General features: G+C 39.7%; 1 protein-coding gene and 1 long non-coding RNA gene across 3 annotated transcripts in view; one reads left to right on the top strand and one right to left on the bottom strand.

Annotated features, from left to right (window-relative positions):
• Positions 1-10040, bottom strand: part of slc9a1a (solute carrier family 9 member A1a) — a 48807-nt gene extending 38767 nt beyond the window's left edge. The window contains exon 1 of one of the 2 annotated variants that reach the window (XM_047360708.1): positions 8905-10040. In XM_047360708.1, the coding sequence (XP_047216664.1) occupies positions 8905-9196 (292 nt within the window). In that variant the 5' untranslated portion in view covers positions 9197-10040. The remainder of the gene's footprint in view (positions 1-8904) is intronic. The other variant, XM_047360709.1, reaches the window with a different exon arrangement.
• On the top strand, positions 9803-15807 carry LOC124865537. Its single transcript, XR_007037625.1, has 2 exons — positions 9803-9929; positions 15505-15807. It is a non-coding gene; the product is annotated as an uncharacterized LOC124865537 (long non-coding RNA).
• The last annotated feature ends 4290 nt before the right edge of the window (positions 15808-20097 follow it).

The following is a 20097-nucleotide window of genomic DNA, read 5'->3' as shown; positions in this document are numbered from 1 at the left end:
GTGGTAAGGAGTCGCTAGCTTAGCGTTAGCTTTAGTTCCACCATGGCTACCCGTTCTGCTGTTTCTCTCTCTGAGTCTCCTCCTCTCTCCTGCTCTCTGTGTCAGATGTTCAGTTACTCCTCTGCCTCCTTTAGTGATAATGGTACGTTTAATAAATGTAGCATTTTTGTAGCTTTGGAGGCGAGGGTGTAGGAATTGGAGGCCCGGCTCCGTGCTGTTGAAAAACCAGCAGACAGCCGAGGCCCCTTAGCCAGGCAGAGCCACCGAGGGTAGCTCCCCGTAGCAGACCTCCAGTAGAGCCCGCGGCCGGCTTGGAAGCCAACTCTGATAATCGGCAGCTCCATAGTCAGAAACGTGGCACTAGAGACACCAGCAACCATAGTCAAATGTCTGCCAGGGGCCAGAACGGGCGACATCAAATCCTACCTGAAGCTGCTAGCAAAGGATAAACGTAAATACAGTAAGATTGTAATTCACGCTGATGGTAATGACACCCGGTTACGTCAATCGGAGGTCACTAAAGTTAGTGTTGCTTCGGTGTGTAAGTTTGCCAAAACAATGTCGAACTCCGTAATTTTCTCTGGTCACCTCCCCGATCTGACCAGTGACATGTTTAGCCGCATGCTGTCATTCAACCACTGGCTGTCTAGGTGGTGTCCAGAAAACGATCTGGGCTACATTGATAATTGGCGAACATTTTGGGGAAAATCTGATCTGATCCGGAGAGACGACATCCATCCCACTTTGGATGGAGCAGCTCTTCTTTCTAGGAATCTGGCCGAATTTATTAGTTCTCCAAACCTCTGACAACCCAGGGTTCAGACCAGGAAACAGGGTCGCAGTTTAACACTCCTCTCTGCAGCTTCTGTTCTGCTACCCACCCATTACCTTATTAAGACAGTGTCTCACCCACAGCCAAAATCGAATAGATTAAAGAATAATATAAAACGAGGAAATCAGGAAAATCTCATAAACATTAACACAACTCAGACTAAAAAGAAAAATAAAACAATTAAATGTGGCTTACTGAACATAAAATCTCTCTCTTCAAAGACTTTACCAGTTAGTGACCTGATTTGTGACAATCAGATTGATTTATTTTGCCTCACAGAAACCTGGCTGCAGCAAGAGGATTATGTTACTATAAATAAGTCAACTCCTACTAATTATTAAAATTTTCACATTCCTCGAAATACTGGGCGAGGAAGAGGAGTAGCAACCATTTTTCAGTCCGATTTATTGACTAGTCCCAGACCAATAAATAGCTACAACTATTTTGAATATTTAATCCTTAGTTTTCCTCGTCCAAATTGCAAAGCACTAAAACCACTTCTGTTTGTTGTTTTGTACTGTCCACCAGGCCCTTACTCTCAATTTTTAAATCAGTTTTCAGACATTTTATCTGATTTAGTGTTAAATACAGATAAGGTTAGTATAGTGGGGGATTTTAACATTCATGTTGACACTGAAAGTGATAGCTTAAATATAGCCTTTAATGCTATCTTAGACTCAATGGGCTTTGCTCAAAACATTAATAAACCTACCCACCTTTGTCTTCATTCTCTGGACCTTGTGTTGACATATGGCATTGAGTGTAAAGACATAATATTTTCTCATAACCCTGTCCTGTCTGACCATTTTTTAATAACCTTTGAGTTTAATTTAACCGAGAACTCCACTCATTAAAGAAAATTTCATTATAGTAGATCATTATCAGACAATGCTGTAACAACCTTTAAAGAATTTGTTCCTCTTTTGATTTCCTCATTATCACAGAAAAACACAGTGGAGGGCAATAATTTAGTTTCTTCCCCTTCACAAATTGATTCTCTTGTTCATAGTGTTACTTTAACATTGCGTGCATTAGACAATGCAGCCCCCTTGAAAAAAAAAATATTCATAGGAGGCTATCTCCCTGGTTTAATTCAGAGCGGCGTACTTTAAAGCACAATGTTAGAAAATTGGAGAGAAAATGGCTCTCTACACACCTAGAGGATTCCTACTTAATCTGAAAAAATAGCCTACTGTTGTACAAAAAGACACTTCACCAAGCTAGAACAGCTTATTTCTCATCATTAATAGAAGAGAACAAGAATAATCCTTCCATTCTTACCTAAAATTCTTGAGAAAATAGTTGCTAATCAAATGTGTGAGCATTTACACAGCAATGACCTGTTTGAAGAGTTTTAGTCAGGCTTCAGAGCTCATCATAGCACTGAAACAGCTCTGCTGAAAGTCACTAATGATATTCTCCTAGCCTCAGATAATGAACTTTTGTCTGTACTTGTCCTGTTCGATCTCAGTGCTGCATTTGATACAGTCGATAACAATATTCTCTTAGAAAGGCTGGAATATGCTGTAGGGATCAGGGGAACAGTGCTGGGCTGGTTTAAATCTTATTTGCCTGACAGATTGCAGTTTGTTTATGTAAGTGATAAATCATCTTTAAACTCCAGGGTTAATTGTGGAGTACCACAGCGTTTAGTACTTGGGCCAATTCTCTTTACTATATATATGCTTCCAATAGGTAAAATTATCAGGCAGCATAGAATAAATTTTCACTGTTACGCTGATGACACTCAGCTTTACTTATCCATGAATTCTGATGATCCCCGTTAAATCTGGAATAGAATTTAAAATTCTCCTCCTCCCATATAAAGCCCTTAATGATTTAGCTCCATCATACATCAGAGATCTGATTGTTCCATATGTTCCTAACAGAGCACTTCGTTCTCAGACTGCAGGTTTACTGGCGGTTCCTAGAGTCTCTAGAAGTAGAATGGGAGGCAGATCCTTTAGTTATAAGGCTCCTCTCCTGTGGAACCAGCTCCCAGTTTTAGTCCGTGAGGCAGACACCCTGTCTACTTTTAAGGCTAGCCTTAAAACTTTCCTTTTTGATAAAGCTTATAGTTAAGAGTTGCTTAGGTTATCCTGAGCTATCTCCCTTCTTTTTTTACCTCTGTCTTCTTCCCTCCCTGTTGGATGGAGTAAGGGGGAGTCAGGTTTAGCCTAAACCGGCTCAGTTATGGTTGAGGTGCAAACACACCCTCCATTTCTGCTACCTGTATGACCCCCAGTGGTTATGGTCAATCTGACAGAGAGGCATTTCCTAATTGTTGTGGTTTTTAGTATAACAATGGCCATCAGTGGGCTCTAGATGGACAAACTGTCTACGTTTAAGGCTAGGCTTAAAACTTTCCTTTTTGATAAAGCTTATAGTTAGAGTGGCTTAGGTTATCCTGAGCCATCTCTGTAGTTATGCTGCTATAGGCTTAGGCTGCTGGAGGACATGACCACTTTCACCCTCTTCGCTACATTCTCACACTACTCTCCAATTCTGCATTATTTGCTGTTATTTCAGCTTTTAACTTTGTTCTCTCTTTTCTCTTCCTAGAAGCTACACCTGGCCTGACTCTGTATCTACCTGTGACACCTTTCTGGAGAGGGGCATCATCCAAGCTTCTGCTGGCAACAACTTAATGCTCACCCTCTACCGATGATCCACCTGACCCTGTCTTTTAGCGTTTAACCGTCTCTCTCCTACTGACAGCGCTTTTACTGTGACTAACTTTATGTGCTCTCTTTCATACTCTAACCTTGAAAACTGGCTCAGAGTTTATCTGTTCTTTCTTCCTAGATGAAACGACTAAAGGACCTACATCCATAAACATTTACTTTTCCTTCCCATAGAAAGTACTCCTGGATCAGTGCTTCTGTGTTCTTTTTGTGTCTCTGCTCTGTTCTCTCAAACCCCCAGTCGGTCGTGGCAGATGGCCGCTCACACTGAGCCTGGTTCTGCTGGAGGTTTCTTCCTGTTAAAAGGGAGTTTTTCCTCTCCACTGTCGCTACATGCATGCTCAGTATGAGGGATTGCTGCAAAGTCAACGCCAGTGACTGTTCACTGTCGCTACATGCTCAACCAGGAGGAGCGACTGCTACAAATCTCTGACTCGATGCAATCTACTGGGTTTCCTTAGATAGAAAAACTTTTTATCCAATTTGAATAAATAACTGAATGTGACTGCACTGTTCAATGGTTAGGATTAATTGGAATGTATGTACCTGACTTTTGTGAAGTGCCTTGAGACATGTGTTATGAATTGGCGTTATATAAATAAACTGAATTTAATTATATGAAATATGAAAAAAATACAGCAAAGATCTAACACAGAAGCTATTCATTCTTAAGTTAATTGTCTACTTTATGATAAGTTTTCAGCTAAAAAGTCTTGGAATCATGTTTTAGCTAAAATTTGAAATTTCAATTTCTGTCAAACTGCAATAATTTGTGTGTGTTCCACAAGAAATTTACAAAGGACATAAAGATATTATTTTAAACCACTTCTTTTCTATGCTGCTAGCTATGTGTAGATGGCAACAGGGTTCTCACCAGGAATTTTTATGAGCGTCATGATATGGCGCCGTTTATACCCACCCTTCGAAGCTGACATGATTTTAGAAAGCTTTACTGTTAGCGGTCGTATGGGATGAAAGGAAGCGGGAGTGCACATGCGCTACAGCCGACATAAAACCACATAGAGAGGGAGGCCAGATGTCAGTCAAAGGACGCTCATAGAAAATGAGTGTAGCGGCCTAATTTCAGCGTAGCGGCGAGTTTTCAAATGCGCTGAACCCTGGGCACTTATTTATCCCTTTAGTTTAGGAGCCTTTTGTTTTTAGGAGAAAAAAAAAGAACCAATAAAATCAAGCAGGTAGTGGACTAAAAATTAATGAAAAAGCAACTAAACTCCAAGAAAATATTAAAAGACTCTTTGAAATCCTGAAAAATTACTGATCAAGATTCCTTCACAAGATTACAAGAAATTCAAAATGATATTTTAAAGATTACGAAAAAAAATACCAAATGAGCAAATTACAAAGAAACAAGTGATAACAAAAGATCGTGCTCAGGACTTCTCAATCACTGGTCATGATTGAAATAAAACATTTTTAAAAATCACTGGGTGCAATAAATCCAAGTACATGCATGAAAAATAAAGAGATGCACTGTGTACTGGCAGTAAAGCATAAGATACAAAAGGGCTGTGGGTCTCCTCTTAGGCCTGTATTATCAAGAAGGAGAAAAATGGCCAAAATAGACTAGTGTAGCAGCAACATTAAATCACCCGGCACCAATTCTTGGAACTACTGGAATATTAAGAGCTTCAGGACCGATTCTTTTCTGCTTGTCTGTTGTTTACCATTTTGTTATCTGTCGGTTAATTCATTCACTTTCCCTATGTTGTTGTTTTTTCACTTTATGTCCTTGAGCTGTGTCCTGCAAAAAGCTACTGGAGCCAGGTGGTCCCTCTATGCTTCTCCTCTCCCCTGAGACACTGGGCTTCTTGCCCAGACATTGAGGCAGCATCCTCCTTGTCTACAAGCTGCTGCTCAATCAGACCCCTGATATAACAGTCAAGTGACAGGCTGCTGGCTCTTAGAAAAAATAACAAGAAAAGCTGAGGACAATGCATTGTTCTGACAAAAGCACGCCACATTATGGAACTGAAGGACAGATTGAGAGCAGAAGCTGTAGAGAAAAAAGGCTTAAAAGAGAAAGGAAACAGATGAAAACAATTACAGAGGAAAGATGCATTGACATATTTTGGTACGAACCCCAACTGCTCAACAAACCTGAGTGAACTCTTGAAATGGGTCAACTCAGGAATGCCTTTGTTTTTGAAATATGTTTTACATAAACATTGTGGGGCTCTGCCATACCACAGAGAATCAAGAGATGGTCACGCATGGAAAGGTTGCCAAATACAAAAGGTAATTTCCTACATTTAGGTAAAGTTGCTTAGTCATCACTGCAGGTGGCAATATGGCTTTAAAAGATCCTGACTGAGTAAGTGCACACATCCAAGGAGGAACCTCCCTCAAAGGTTCAACCTCTTACTAGGTAAATTGAGCTATTCCGGTCAAACATGTTATGTAAGCTTAACAGCAGCATTCTTAGTAACAACACTTCTTAAAAGCAAAAACACCTAGTCATGCGAGACTGACGAGAGACCTGGCGGTTAAGAGATTGATCACATAATTAGGCAATAATAAATGGATAGTAGTCGTCCAAAAACGTAGGCCATTCTTTAGATGTGTACCCATTTCCTAGGAACATGACTTTCAGATGTTATTGTTTTCAAACTACAATTATCAGTTTTTATAACATTCTGAACATTGTTTTAGCAAATAAACCTGAAATATTAATAATAAAAAATCTGCATCTCTATTTGAACTTCTCTTAACTCTGCATTTAAGCTTGGGTTCTCTCAGTCAGTGACATAAAGCCAAACCAATCAATGTGTTTGAAAAGAAAAATCATTTTGTGATGTGGCAAATTAAAGGATAAGGATGCCATTAGAAAATACATTAATTTCAGACTTTTTATATTTTAATCAACTCTTCTTTTTATATTTCAGCTAATAGATTAAAGAACAAAGTTTGTAAACTCAAACTTTTTTAATATTTCTTCAGAGAAGAAAAATGATAAAAGCAACCTTCCCAGACTTTTCAACACAGCCTAGGCATCCTGTTCCTGAGGCATCTGCAGAGCATTTTCAAAAGGGGAGCTAGATCCAGGACACAAACTTTTTTTTGTAGGTGGCACACAAACCAAAAGCTGGAACAGTCTCAGGACTTATTGCTGTTGATGTATTGAATGGAGGCAAAGTAGGAAGAGCTTGCAATTATGGTGCGTTCAATTTAAAATAAGACCTTGGAATGAAGTCACACCTGAATTGGGCTGGATCTAGTTGGGAGTTTGTAATTGATATATACTTCCCTCATTTTCACAAAGAGATGAAATACAGTACTACGTCTGCCATTGGTTTAATGAGCTACAAACTGTTAGAAATGCTAATAAACTGTTTATTTCTTCAACTTTGCCAAAATTGTATATTCACCAGGGGTGTACGAATTGCAGTTTACTGACCGATCACCGATCTTTAAAAAGCCTGACCTGTCAATTCTGATTTTGGTCGATACCAATTTTTTTTATAACTGACACTGTCAGGTGTTATTAGGTCACAATACACCTTCAATGTTCTTATGATGGCAACAGTGGAGTGACGATTGTCAACCGCGCATGTGCAAACGTGACCTGGTGGGCAGGTCAGTCAGTCAGCCCCCTCTCACAACAGAACAGGAGAGAACAGTGACTGATTTTCAGACCTTTGCGGAGGTAGATAAGATTGGTAGATAAGATCGGTTTCACATGTAAGTATTTGTCAATTGGGGCACCCCTAATAATCACCAACGCCATACTGCATACGGAACCTGGGGCTAGGGATGGGTACCGAATTCTGTACTTTTAGAGGTACTGACCTAATTCTGTCGGTACTACCGAGTACCGATTCATGTAAAATAAAACCGTACCATGTGTCGGTACCTAAACGCATCATTGTGACACTGAGGGAGTGGAAGAGTGGGCGATTTTAAATGCTGGACATGAACACAGCATTGCACGCACAACAGTGTAATGACATCAGTAGCCGCTGGCACCGCCAACAAAGTATGGTTGATAGAAAGCGCTCGAAAGTATGGCTCCACTTTTCAAAATGAGATGCAGATTATGCTCGCTGCAATATTTGTGATGCAAAGTGCAAGGCCAGTGGCGGGAATAAATCTAATCTTAGAAAGCACCTGGTTAAGCACACAATATTTCTCAATGCTGAAGAGTGCACAATATTCTTCAGCCTCAGATCTACGACTACAACTCCTGCATTTGGCACCGTTAGTACGCCTGCATCAGTTAGCGAGTCGTCGTCTGCAGCCAGCAACATAGAATAAGAAATGTTTGAAACAACTGAGATGTTGCAATACAAACAACTGGATTTTGTTTTGATATATTCATTAAAAGTTTATATATTGAGAAATAATGTTAAATAAAAAAAATTATTATTAAACAAATTAACATTTATTACAACATAAACACACACAAAAGTACCAAAAACTGCTACTGTTGAGTACCGATACCCAGGTACCGGTTATCGGTACTGTATTGGTTCAAATGTGAAATGTATCCATCCCTACCTCGGGCTGCTCGACTTCAGGGTATATTCTTGTATTTCCGACTGGGAATTCTGACTTTGGAGTACAAACAGAACACTCCATGGATGATCCATATTAAATGTGGCACCCAATGAAGAACACAAAAATAAAACACCAAAGAAAACATAACTAAATGATGCAGCTCATTAAAACATGTTCTCCCCAATCTTAAATTCAACTAGAGCTGCACCATATATCGTATGCAACATTTCAATCACAAAGGACTGCTTGAATGCAAAATTTGGCAAGATATATTTCCAGTTTCATGCATTAAACCTCTACTTTCCAATAATATATTTGGCCATTCAAAGAAGAATGGACTTTTATCCTTCTTTATGCTCATATCCGATCAAGATCTTTGTGACCAACATCTTTAAACTTAAGAAGAGTGAAGGGGACATTGTGATGATGTCCAAGTAAAAGAAAAGTTAGGAAAAAGTAGGTTAATCACAAGACATGTCCTCTTAATATTTACTATATTATTAGAATGATTCCCTAATATAGTGCATCCTTAATTCATATCAATACATATTACTTATATAAGACTGAGTTGAAGGGGCCAGCAAATTTATTGAGAGGGCTATCGCTTTTTTATTGCAGTTTACAATCTGGTACGGTTACAGATATCCTTCTAAAACTCGTACATATGCAAATACATGTACATTTTAATTTAAATTTGATTTTTATTATGTTTTATGTATGTAACTTTACTTTGTATCTCAACGCCAAACAGAACTGGGTCACTTAATACCTTTGATTAAGACGCCTTCACCTTGTATTTGGCAAGTATTCACTGAAAAGGGCTGAAGTTAAATCCTCATGTTTGAAACAACCACATGACACAATGATACTCACCTAATTTCATCAAAGAGGCCAGAAGCACCCACAATGAAATTTCAAAGGGCATTTTGACGTGGTCGTATTCGAAGCTGAGGACGGGGAATGCCTTTTTGGTTTTGTTGTGGTGTGTCTCTACAGGTTTGGGGCAGTCCGCCGCTCCATGGCTTTGGGTCGCCGGCGAGCTGGCTGCTCCGAGCCGCAGCACGGAGCCCTCTAGCAGCACCAGTATCGTCAGCAGGAGCAGTCCTAGCTCTGGTACACTCCGAGCGAAACCAGTCCGACTGTGCGGTGCCATCCTCGAAAACATTTTTGGGAAAAAAACAAACAAAAAAAAACAAAACAAGAAACTAGCTTGTAAAACGGAGGAAAAAAATATCCGTTTCAAGTACAAGGAAGTGGAACTGGCTTCCACTGTGATGCAGAAATAGACGTGCAACTCTCTGGACACGAACAGTTTTAATTTAACGCTTCAGGTCGGCTACCTGAAACCGAACCAACGGTCCATTTTTGCCAGTTGACGTTAGCTAGTTGTGACTGAACGTCGTCGCGTGCAGCAGCCAGGTGAACCGTCGCCGACTCAGGCCGTCGCTGCTGTTGTGAAGAAGCAGGAAACGGGAAAATGCTTAAGAGTTGTTTTTTTTTTTTTTTACCTCACTTAACAACGCTGAAGGAGACCACCTATACGTTCCTGACAGACGTGTTTTACAAGTTCTCCCTCTTTTCTTTTAGTGACCGTCAACGTCTTTCGTAAGAAATGTCAGTGCTGATGCTGAATGCAGACAACCGCATCTCCTTCTCGTTTTCCTCCTCTGCGCCCCTTCTTCCTCTCCGTCTCCCCAAGAAATTCGCCCGTAATGCGACGGCGGTACTCAGATACTGACCTTGAGGGGAAGCAGCACAGCTGCCACAACGCATTTTTACTGCGCATCACAGGTATTCAAACTTTTAGATAATATCCGCGTCAGAGGCATCTTCAATGTTTTACCGGGGAGGACACCTTGGTTGTCGCGGGGCCAGGTGAGCCTAAGCTGAGCTGAGAGGTAATTGAGGAGAAAAAACACTGATTGTACACCGCTCGCTTCCAGGGTTTTATGTGGGGACTCGTCGTGTTTCCAGTGATATTATAGCTTATTACAACCTTCAAAACGAACACCCTTTCGCGGAGGTTTTAACTTGGATGGGAGGGTTGAGTTACAGGGGAGGGGGGATGCACGACTATAGTGACACCTACAGGCAGGGAGGGAGGTTCTGGATGCCTCCTGGTTAAAAAAAGGGTCCTGCTCAAGTATAATACAGATGCATCTCATTCATTTGGAATGTAATCGAAAAAAAGCATTTGTTTAAGTAATTCAATTAAAAATGTTGAAAATATAATGATTCAATACACTCAGAAGGATATTTTATATAAGACCAACAGACAACATTTCAAAACTGAAATGTTACATTATAGCCTCCATAATCAGGGCTAAGACTGCTGACTTGACAGCTGTCCAGGTGACCATCCCTGACACCCTCCACAAGGAGAGCAAGCAAAGAAAGGCCACTGCTAAAGACGCCTAGCTGTTCGCAGATGTTGTTCACAGATGCTGTTTCCAAACATTATTAGAACCTCTAGTGGATGGAAAAAGTGTGGTGGAATAAAGTGCACAACCAACAGGGGTAACTGCAGACTTGAATTAGGGGGAGATTTACAAGTCATTGCTTCCAGAACCCCCAGGTACTACTAAATCCAGCACATGGGTTACAACTAGGGGTGGGCGATAGGAACTAACCCTAACAACAAAATGACAATAGAAATGCATTTATAACTTCTTTTCAGTCCTTTTAGGCAACTGTATTGCAGTGACTGCATGTTAATGCTCTCAAAGCCCCACAAATTGCGCTCTTAAAATGGTAAATGGACTGAATTTATATCGCACTTTTCTAGCCACACTGATCAATCAAAGCTCTTTACAACAGAGCCACATTCACCCAGTCACACTCATAACGTGCGCATATTTATACACCGATACACAGATCGGTAGGCAACCGTTAAGTGCCTTGCCCAAGGGCGCATCGACATATGGCAGGAGGAAGCTGGAATCAAATCTACAACTTTTGGATTCCAGGGCGACTACTCTTATCACTACGTACTACGTCATTAAAGTACATTCGAAATAGGCTTCTTCAGACATAAAATAGTGTTATTCGATATTGATATCTATTGATTGTATCATGGAACAATGTAGAAAACTGTTAAAAAAAATAACAGTGCAGACAATACAGCCAATTTTTGGAGTTTTCAGATATCATTAATTGGAATATATTGTGGTCACAATAAATCCAAATTCTAACAGTTAACGATACGATACATGACTATTACAAGTTACAACTGTCACACACCTTGTGGCAAGCCACCCTAATGTAGAGACAATGTAAGAAGCTAAGGAGAAAAATGGCTGTGCTGTTGCTTAGTGGTCCAAGGTTCTATTTTCAGATAAAAATACATTTTGCTTTTCATTTGGAAATCAATTTTCTGAATTCTGGATAGAGAGGTGAGAGGCACAGAATACAAGTTGCTCGAGGTCCAGTGCAAAGCTTCCATAGTTACTGATGATTTGATGCCATCTGCTAGAGCTGGTTCACTATTTTTGTCAAGTCCAAATTCAGTACAGCTGTCAACCAGGAAGATTTTTTAGCACTTCTCTGCAGATATATGTCATGGAAACGCTGATTTGAACACTTGGCAGCTGCCCATAGTGTTTAATGACTTTGCATGATTGGCTGGCAAACTGGCTTGACCTAAAGCCTATAAAGAATATCTGAGCTATTGTCAAGTAGATGAGAGACACCAGACCAAACAACGCAGACAAGCTGAAAGCCAAAATTAAAGCAGGCTAGGGTTTCTTAACACCTCATCAGAAACACCTGATCACCTATATGCCACAACACATCTGATGCAGTAATTCCTGCAAAATTAGCCCTAATAAAGTATTGAGTATGTACACAGTATAGTATGTGGCCATAATTTTCATTAGGACAACATTCCAGAACCTATTTTCTTATTTGTTTGATGTTAAATTAAAATCTTCTGAAAAATAGAATATTATCATTAGCTTTAAGCCATACTTCATCAAAATGAATACAAATAAACACTTGGAATATAGCAGTGTGCATCTAATCTATATATTTTCTGTTCTTGTTGTCACTCTGTGCATTACATATGCATTGCATAATGCATAATCAACTGGTAGCAGGGGTCTCTTCCTCTGTTATTTTGTGTTTCAGAAGCTAAAAAGTTAATGAGTTTTTGCACTTGGTGACAACATGTCCCTCTTTTTTGTAAGACTGAATGGCATTCTTCCCCTGCCTTTTGTCCAACAGACTGAGATAATGGCCCACATTCTGACTGGCTCAGGTTATCAGGAGTCACTGCTGCAGGGCAGGGCAGACAGAAGATCTGTTTCCGTTCAGTCAGACCAGTTAACCCTTTTACTATCTTTCTTGCTTACCCCATCCTCTATAAAAACTAAAACTAAAAAAGCTACGAAAGATATTGTTTTTGACCTGTATTGCTTGTAGTAGTTAGCACCACAATTAAATCCCACTCATTTTCCAACTTGAACTAGAATAGTCTCAGTTCAAGGGTGACATCATTCTGAGATCTAAGTTTTGAACAAACTATTGTCAAAGAGATGCAAATTGTTCTTAAAATGATCTCAAAATCATGTAACTACCAATATCACATTGGTAGTCCATCACGGATGGAGTAGAAAAAGCAGGAGTCACAGGAATTAGTAGAAATATTGGGTTTTTAATAAAATAAAATAATAAAAACTTTGTGGCAGACATGCAGCAAAGGTCAGCAGGCCAGGACTCAAACCCGTGACAGCCTGCGTTAAGGACTAAGGCCTCCGAACATAGGTCATGTGTTTTACCCCTGCGCTACACAGCGCCCAGGGGTTTTATTTTAGCCCAAAAGCTATTTACAAAATAATGCTAAGCTCGTAAAAAGAGGTAAAGAATAGAAATCTGAACTCTGGCAGAAAATGTAAATTTCACAAACCAACTGACTGCACAAACAAAACATAACTGATTTAACAAATTACGCACAAGAGTATATGTAATAGCTGATCAGACCATTATAACACAATAGTGGAAACTAAACACAATGGAACCACTAACTACGAGAAAACCAGTAAAATAAACACAAATTAGTAATTATCACAAACCAAAGCTGAGACATGAGTTGACATAAATATGTAAGTGAACTAAATGTGCACGCTTACAAAAAGAACAAATATATTTAAACCACTCAATAAACCTTTTTTGCAAACTATAGTGTGCCATTGTGTCTGGATTAATGAGAACCATAAGCCATAAATGAAGGTGCATTAAAATTACCGACTTTACTGGAGCGTGGGCATAGGTGTGGCCATCCCTACCGACAGGAGCAATAAATAAGACCAGACAGAGAAAAAACTGCAAAACAATCAACACATGAAATTAAAGAAAACCTTTAATAAATACAGAGGCATAAAAGAGCCTGAAAAGACGTTCTATCAGTTTATTTCGTCTGTCTCTTTCCGTCCAGGTGTCTTTTACTTGTGAGAATGTGAGGACATTCGATCCGGTTTGCACAAAGGTTTATTGTTGCAGATACTATAAGTGTATGCAATCTTTGTTGTAAACGACCATGATGAGATTCACATGGAGTCTTATGTAAAGTTAAACTACGTACCACAAGCCTAAAATAATTTTCATAAAACATACTTTTTAACCATTCATATGGATGATTGCCTAACTTCAATTAACTCTGATCACTTGGATACAACCATAGCTTGACGTACATGACCTATTTACTGCTTAATGGTTCAGCAACTAAGCATTATAAGCAACATTTTTACAAATCATCATTTGGTTTGTTTACAAGTGCAGAAACTGATTGGCAAGATCAAGTTTCGTGTGGACAAATATATGATATTTGTGTTTATGGGAGTGGCATCGGCTTATGGGAGCTTATTGCAAGCTCAACATTATGACTCTTTGCTGTAAATTTCCAAGAACAACTTTAAGGGTTTGGCAATGTAAATTTCCCCTAATAGCAAACACTGTGAGGATTAACAACCTTTGTTAAAAAAGGCAACCTTTGTTTTTCCTTAAGTGACACTGCAGGTTTAACAGGGCAGAAGTTGCTTCTAGAAGCAGAACATAGGTAACAATAACTAACTGAAACTTCAGACTGACAAAGAACACTTTATACTTTTAAATACTGTCATTTGTTTTGGCACTTTTCCAATATTGTTTAAGCAGAAATTACAATCATAAAAGCCAAGAGGGGTACCTATGTCTTCAAACTCTAATTTCTGACCACCAGAAATTAGACCACTAAGACAAGAAAATTATAAATTTAAGCTCACAAAATGCTTTCTGGATCTTTAGAGGATATTTTGGTCAAATACTATGTTTATAGAGACAAACATTCCAAACAGAAAATGGATGAGATAATGTCTAGCCTTTTAAAATTATTAACGGAGTATGGTTAATAATGTACAGTCAAAGCTGATAACAGTCTAGTGTGTAACATTCACCTAATCTCAGGCGACAAACTGGATGTTAGTCATTTGTGTCTGAGGATCTTTATCACTCATTGTGACTGTACGTTGTGTTGTTTTACAGTTGTCTGTTGTGGTGGTAGTTGGAGACAATTGATTCACTGTTTTTGCCTAGAAAGCACAAGTCTTATACATTGAAACAATGTAGTTCTATAACTATGTGTGACATAAATTTCAATACTTTATTAGGTATGGCAGTAACTAAAAGCATTTGGGTATTTAGATGTGGTAAAGACAACTTGCTGGAGTTAAAACTGAGCTTGAGTATAAGTAAAAAAAACGTTTAACTGTTTTTAAACATGGCATGGTTGTTGTTGTCAGAGGGGCAGGTCTAATTGTTTCAAATACTGCTGATCTACTTGGATTTTCATGCACATCCATTTTGAACCTTGAAACAGATAGGCTATGGTATTTAACATCACACTGGTTGATCCCGTCTACTGTCAGCTAACAGGAAGTTAATGCTACAATTTGCACAGGCTCATCGAACTGGACAAGAACAAATAAGAAAAATGTCTGGTCCGTTGAGTTGCCATTACAGCTGCAACATGTAGATGGTAGGGTCAGAATTTGGTTCAAACAATATGAAAAAATTGATCCATCCCATCATGTATCAACAGGGTATAGGGATATTTTTGGCAAACTTTGAATAATTAAGCACAATCCTTTCACAGAGTTCTGTTTACTTGTTTATAGCCTATTTTAAAGAAAAATAGTTTGCACAGATACATTTTATCCCAGTACAGATGTGCATGTTCCAATTTAAATTAATCATTTCTCTACAGCCTTTTTCAGTTTGTATTCTTGTTTATTGTAAACATCCTTAAATTATTATAATTATTATATTGTTATTGTTTTTTTTGTCAACGTGTGTATCTGTTTGCTTCTCTTGGCCCATCTCTTTTGCTGCCTTACATTCAGAATATCCCAACTGACGGTATACATATAATAATATTATATTCTAACTCCACAGCTTGCTGGAGTATTGTTACTGATCATGTCCATCCCTTTATGATCACAGTGTACCCATCTTCTGATGGCTACTTCCAGAAGAATAATGCAACATGTCCTGAAGATCAAATTTCCCAAACTACAATGCATTGTATTCCAGTGGCCTCCAAGGTCAACAGATCCTAATCCAGCAAAGAGCACTGTTGGGATGTAGTGGGCATTCATGCCATGGATCTTCAGCCAATATATCGGCAGCAGCTGTGTGATGCTATCATACCAATGTGGACCAAAACCTCTGAGGAATGTTTCTGATGCCCTGTTGAATTTGTGCATTGTGTACCTACTAAAGTGGCCAGAGAGTATTTCTTTTGCATAGTGCAGTGCTGAGTATTTGTTCATATCTGCTGGGAATCTACTTTGAAATGTATAAATCTTCAGTTCACATCTACCCCTTTTAACTGAGTTGTGGTTTAGGCTTTCGTGTAAAGAGGTTTACAGCTCAAACCCAAAAACAGCTTCAAATCCTTGATGAAAATAAAAGGAGGCATGGTGCTGTGGGGAGTAGATGTGTTGCAAATTACGTAGGAGGATGGAGTTAGACGCAAAGTGCCCTATTGAATTTATATTGAAACTACTTATAGCAAATGCAAAGTGTGCGTCAAGGATACATGAACTCAAAGCCCTTCAAGTGCAATGCTGCCAGGGCCACAAAGGCCGCAAATTCAGATCTGATCAGAGAAAAATTACAGCCGGCAAAAACAAAACTATAGCCTAAAGAAAAATAACTGCATACAGAACATTCAATTCATCCTAGTTCAAACAAAAGCAGTTTATTGAATCTTGCACGCAGTCGGAAACTTGTTTTATTGTTTGTCAGAGGGTGTTTTCATTTTGTTCTGGCTAAATAAAGCACAGCCACTGTCTTATAAAAAATCAATTTTATTTTATGGTAAGTTTGTGTTTTCTGCATTCTGGATAGCATCACTCTGTGTCTTACCCAGTAGACCACAAAATGTGAACTGAAATGTTGGCTGCAAGTTGTATTTCCTCTGGAACTTAAAACAAAGGATCTTAAAGTTTGTTTTGGTACTACATGTATTGTTTAATTTGTTTGGCAAAGAAAACACTCAATAATTGGACATTTTAAGGCTAAATGGGGCTTTAAAAGCTTCACATATAGACCCAGTGCCCACCAAAAACCAGGCTCCCTACTGCTACCAACTGCAGCTAAAGGCCAGCTAACTACTTTTTCAGCAGTTTGACTTTTCTGCAGACAGCGAACTTACTTGATATATATAAAAAATAAAAATACAATACATTTCAAAATGGGTCCAAGGAAGACTCCTCTTGCTGAAGTTAATGAAGAAATCAAAAAGTCATTGGACTGTCTAGCAGAGGGGATTGCTGCAATCAAGCAGCAGCAATATATAAATATATTCTTAAACTTGTGGAGGAGGTAAGGTCGCTGCTGCTGCAGGACGCCAAGAAAGACATAAATAAAAATGTGCAAAATGTGCAAAATGTGCCACCACATTTAGAGAAAAGGATTTATCAGCAAGCAGTGATCTTTGTACATTTCCTGAGAAACTGCGTCACTCACCACGTCTTGGCTCACTGCTAAATGGCTTTTTATTAGTGTCTAGCTGCAGGGCTCAGTGTTGTCACCTTATGGATCTGTGATTACGAGCCAGCAGGGATCTGGACCGAGATGCGGAAAAACAAATGGTGACGTGACGGCACCAGATATAATCTCTGCAAATGATGACGAGCTCTGACAGCATGTCTGTCAGTGGGGACAGAAGCAAAGTGCTTTGACGCCATTAATTGCCCTCCCTGGGCACAGGTGGTCATTTGAGGGTTTTCTGGGCTAACAGTCACCTCCGATGCAGAGCATTTGAACAACATCCATCTCTTCCTCCTCTCAGTTGGGTCATTTTTTATTACTTCTTTTTTGCAATTATAAATTTCGCCGCTCTAACTAATGCCAAATCACATGAAGAATAATACGTTTAATAAATCTCATGCAAAGCAGCAGGTTCCTTGGAGGATAATTTTTATCATCTTAAGGCAAAACCATGCAGTTATACTTATGGTCATATGGTTATTGCACACTCTGCGTCAGACAGTGATGTGCATCCTCTAATGTCTCTGATTTAATTTGGTGTCTGCACAGAATCACCATGACCGGAGTATCCTGAATGATCTCATCAGTGTACAGCAGCTAACAGGATCTTTCATACTAGTCATTTTGTTCAATAAACAGCAATTATCATATCATACAGGGAAACCACACATACATAGGTTCTTTAATGTACAGTGGCTCAAAAGAGTGTGCACACCCTTGTTAAAATGTTAGGTTTCATGATGTAAAGAAATGAGAATAATAAGTAGTTACACAGTTTGAAACAAGTCTTATGGGGAAAAAAGAGAAAGGTCAAACTTGTACAATTACCTAGCTGCTTGAGTGTTCACTCCCTTCAACAAATACACTGCTCAAAAAATAAAGGGAACACTTAAACAACACAATATAACTCCAAGTAAATCAAACTATCCACTTAGGAAGCAACACTGATTGACAATCAATTTCACAGCTGTTGTGCAAATAGAATAGACAACAGGGGGAAATCTTTGGTGATTAGCAAGACACTCAATAAAGGAGTGGTTCTGCAGGTGGGGACCACAGGCCACTTCTCAGTATCTACGCTTTCTGGCTGATGTTTTAGTCACTTTTGAATGTTGGTGGTGCTTTCACACTCGTGGTAGCATGAGACGGACTCTACAACCCACACAAGTGGCTCAGGTAGTGCAGCTCATCCAGGATGGCACATCAATGCGAGCTGTGGCAAGAAGGTTTGCTCTGTCAGCGTAGTGTCCAGAGCCTGGAGGCGCTACCAGGAGACAGGCCAGTACACCAGAAGACGTGGAGGAGGCCATAGGAGGGCAACAACCCAGCAGCAGGACCGCTACCTCCGCCTTTGTGCAAGGAGGAACAGGAGGAGCACTGCCAGAGCCCTGCAAAATGACCTCCAGCAGGTCACAAATGTGCATGTGTCTGCACAAACGGTTAGAAACAGACTCCATGAGGATGGTATGAGGGCCTGACATCCACAAATGGGGGTTGTGCTCACAGCCCAACACCGTGCAGGACGCTTGGCATTTGCCAGAGAACACCAGGATTGACAAATTTGCCACTGGTGCCCTGTACTCTTCACAGATGAAAGCAGGTTCACACTGAGCACATGTGACAGACATGACAGAGTCTGGAGACACCGTGGAGAGATATCTGCTGCCTGCAACATCCTTCAGCATGACTGGTTTGGCAGTGGGTCAGTAATGGTGTGGGGTGGCATTTCTTTGGAGGGGCGCATGGCCCTCCATGTGCTCGCCAGAGGTAGCCTGACTGCCATTAGGTACCGAGATGAGATCCTCAGACCCCTTGTGAGACCATATGCTGGTGTGGTTGGCCCTGGGTTCCTCCTAATGCAGGACAATGTTATACCTCATGTGGCTGGAGTGTGTCACCAGTTCCCGCAAGATGAAGACATTGAAACTATGGACTGGCCCGCCCGTTCCCCAGACCTGAATCCGATTGAGCACATCTGGGACATCATGTCTCGCTCCATCCACCAACGTCACGTTGCACCACAGACTGTCCAGGAGTTGGTGGATGTTTTAGTCCAGGTCTGGGAGGAGATCCCTCATGAGACCATCTGCCGTCTCATCAGGAGCATGTCCAGGCGTTGTAGGGAGGTCATACAGACACATGGAGGCCACACACAATACTGAGCCTCATTTTGACTTGTTTTAAGGACATTACATCAAAGTTGGATCAGCCTGTAGTGTGTTTTTCCACTTTAATTTTGTGTGCAACTCCAAATCCAGGCCTCCATTGGTTAATATATTTGATTTCCATTGATGATTTTTGTGAGATTTTGTTGTACAGAACAAAGCATTCAATGAGAATATTTCATTCATTCAGATCTAGGATGTGTTATTTGAGTGTTCTCTTTATTTTTTTTAACAGTGTATATTGTTTAACCCCTTTCATAATATGTTTTGTTGAGTTAATATCTCTCATCAGTTATAATGAACTGTTCAGCTGTTTAGGCGAAAAAAAAAATCTTGCTCATCCACATCCTTTTGCAAAGACAATAGTTTGTAGACAGGTCTCAAAAAAGCTGAAAAGATCTCAGTATACAAAGGTATCAGTCAGGAATAGATTATGTAAAATCTGCATTTGATCATTAATGGTTGGAGAAAATATTGAACAATAATCTTATAAAATCTTATTCAGGTCCAAAAATTTGTGAAAGGACTAAAGCAAGAGTGGTGAGGGAGGCTAGCAAGGGGCTGGCAGAAACACCAAAGAAGTGTGAGTAAGGTCTAGCAGTTTTTCAAATCTTTGTGGTGTTATTGTCTTATGAACACAAACTGGAATTCGTTGACCAGTATGCCAATAATGTGTTTGGCACAGAAATAAAACAAAAACACACCAAACATTAAGACATGGTGATGGTAGCATCATGATCTGGGGTTAATGTTTCTCCAGATACGACTGAGGTTTATGACATAAAGCTGAACATAAAGCAGGATTTCGTTTTTTGACAAATAGTGTGTCTGGGTTTACATCCAAATCAGCAAAATAATGCCAGCAGAAAGGTAT

The sequence above is a fragment of the Girardinichthys multiradiatus genome, chromosome 3 (assembly GCF_021462225.1).
Source record: "Girardinichthys multiradiatus isolate DD_20200921_A chromosome 3, DD_fGirMul_XY1, whole genome shotgun sequence".
Classification (NCBI taxonomy): Eukaryota; Metazoa; Chordata; class Actinopteri; order Cyprinodontiformes; family Goodeidae; genus Girardinichthys; species Girardinichthys multiradiatus.
Note: the sequence above shows the minus strand (reverse complement) of the source record. Positions and strands in the feature narration are given on the sequence as shown.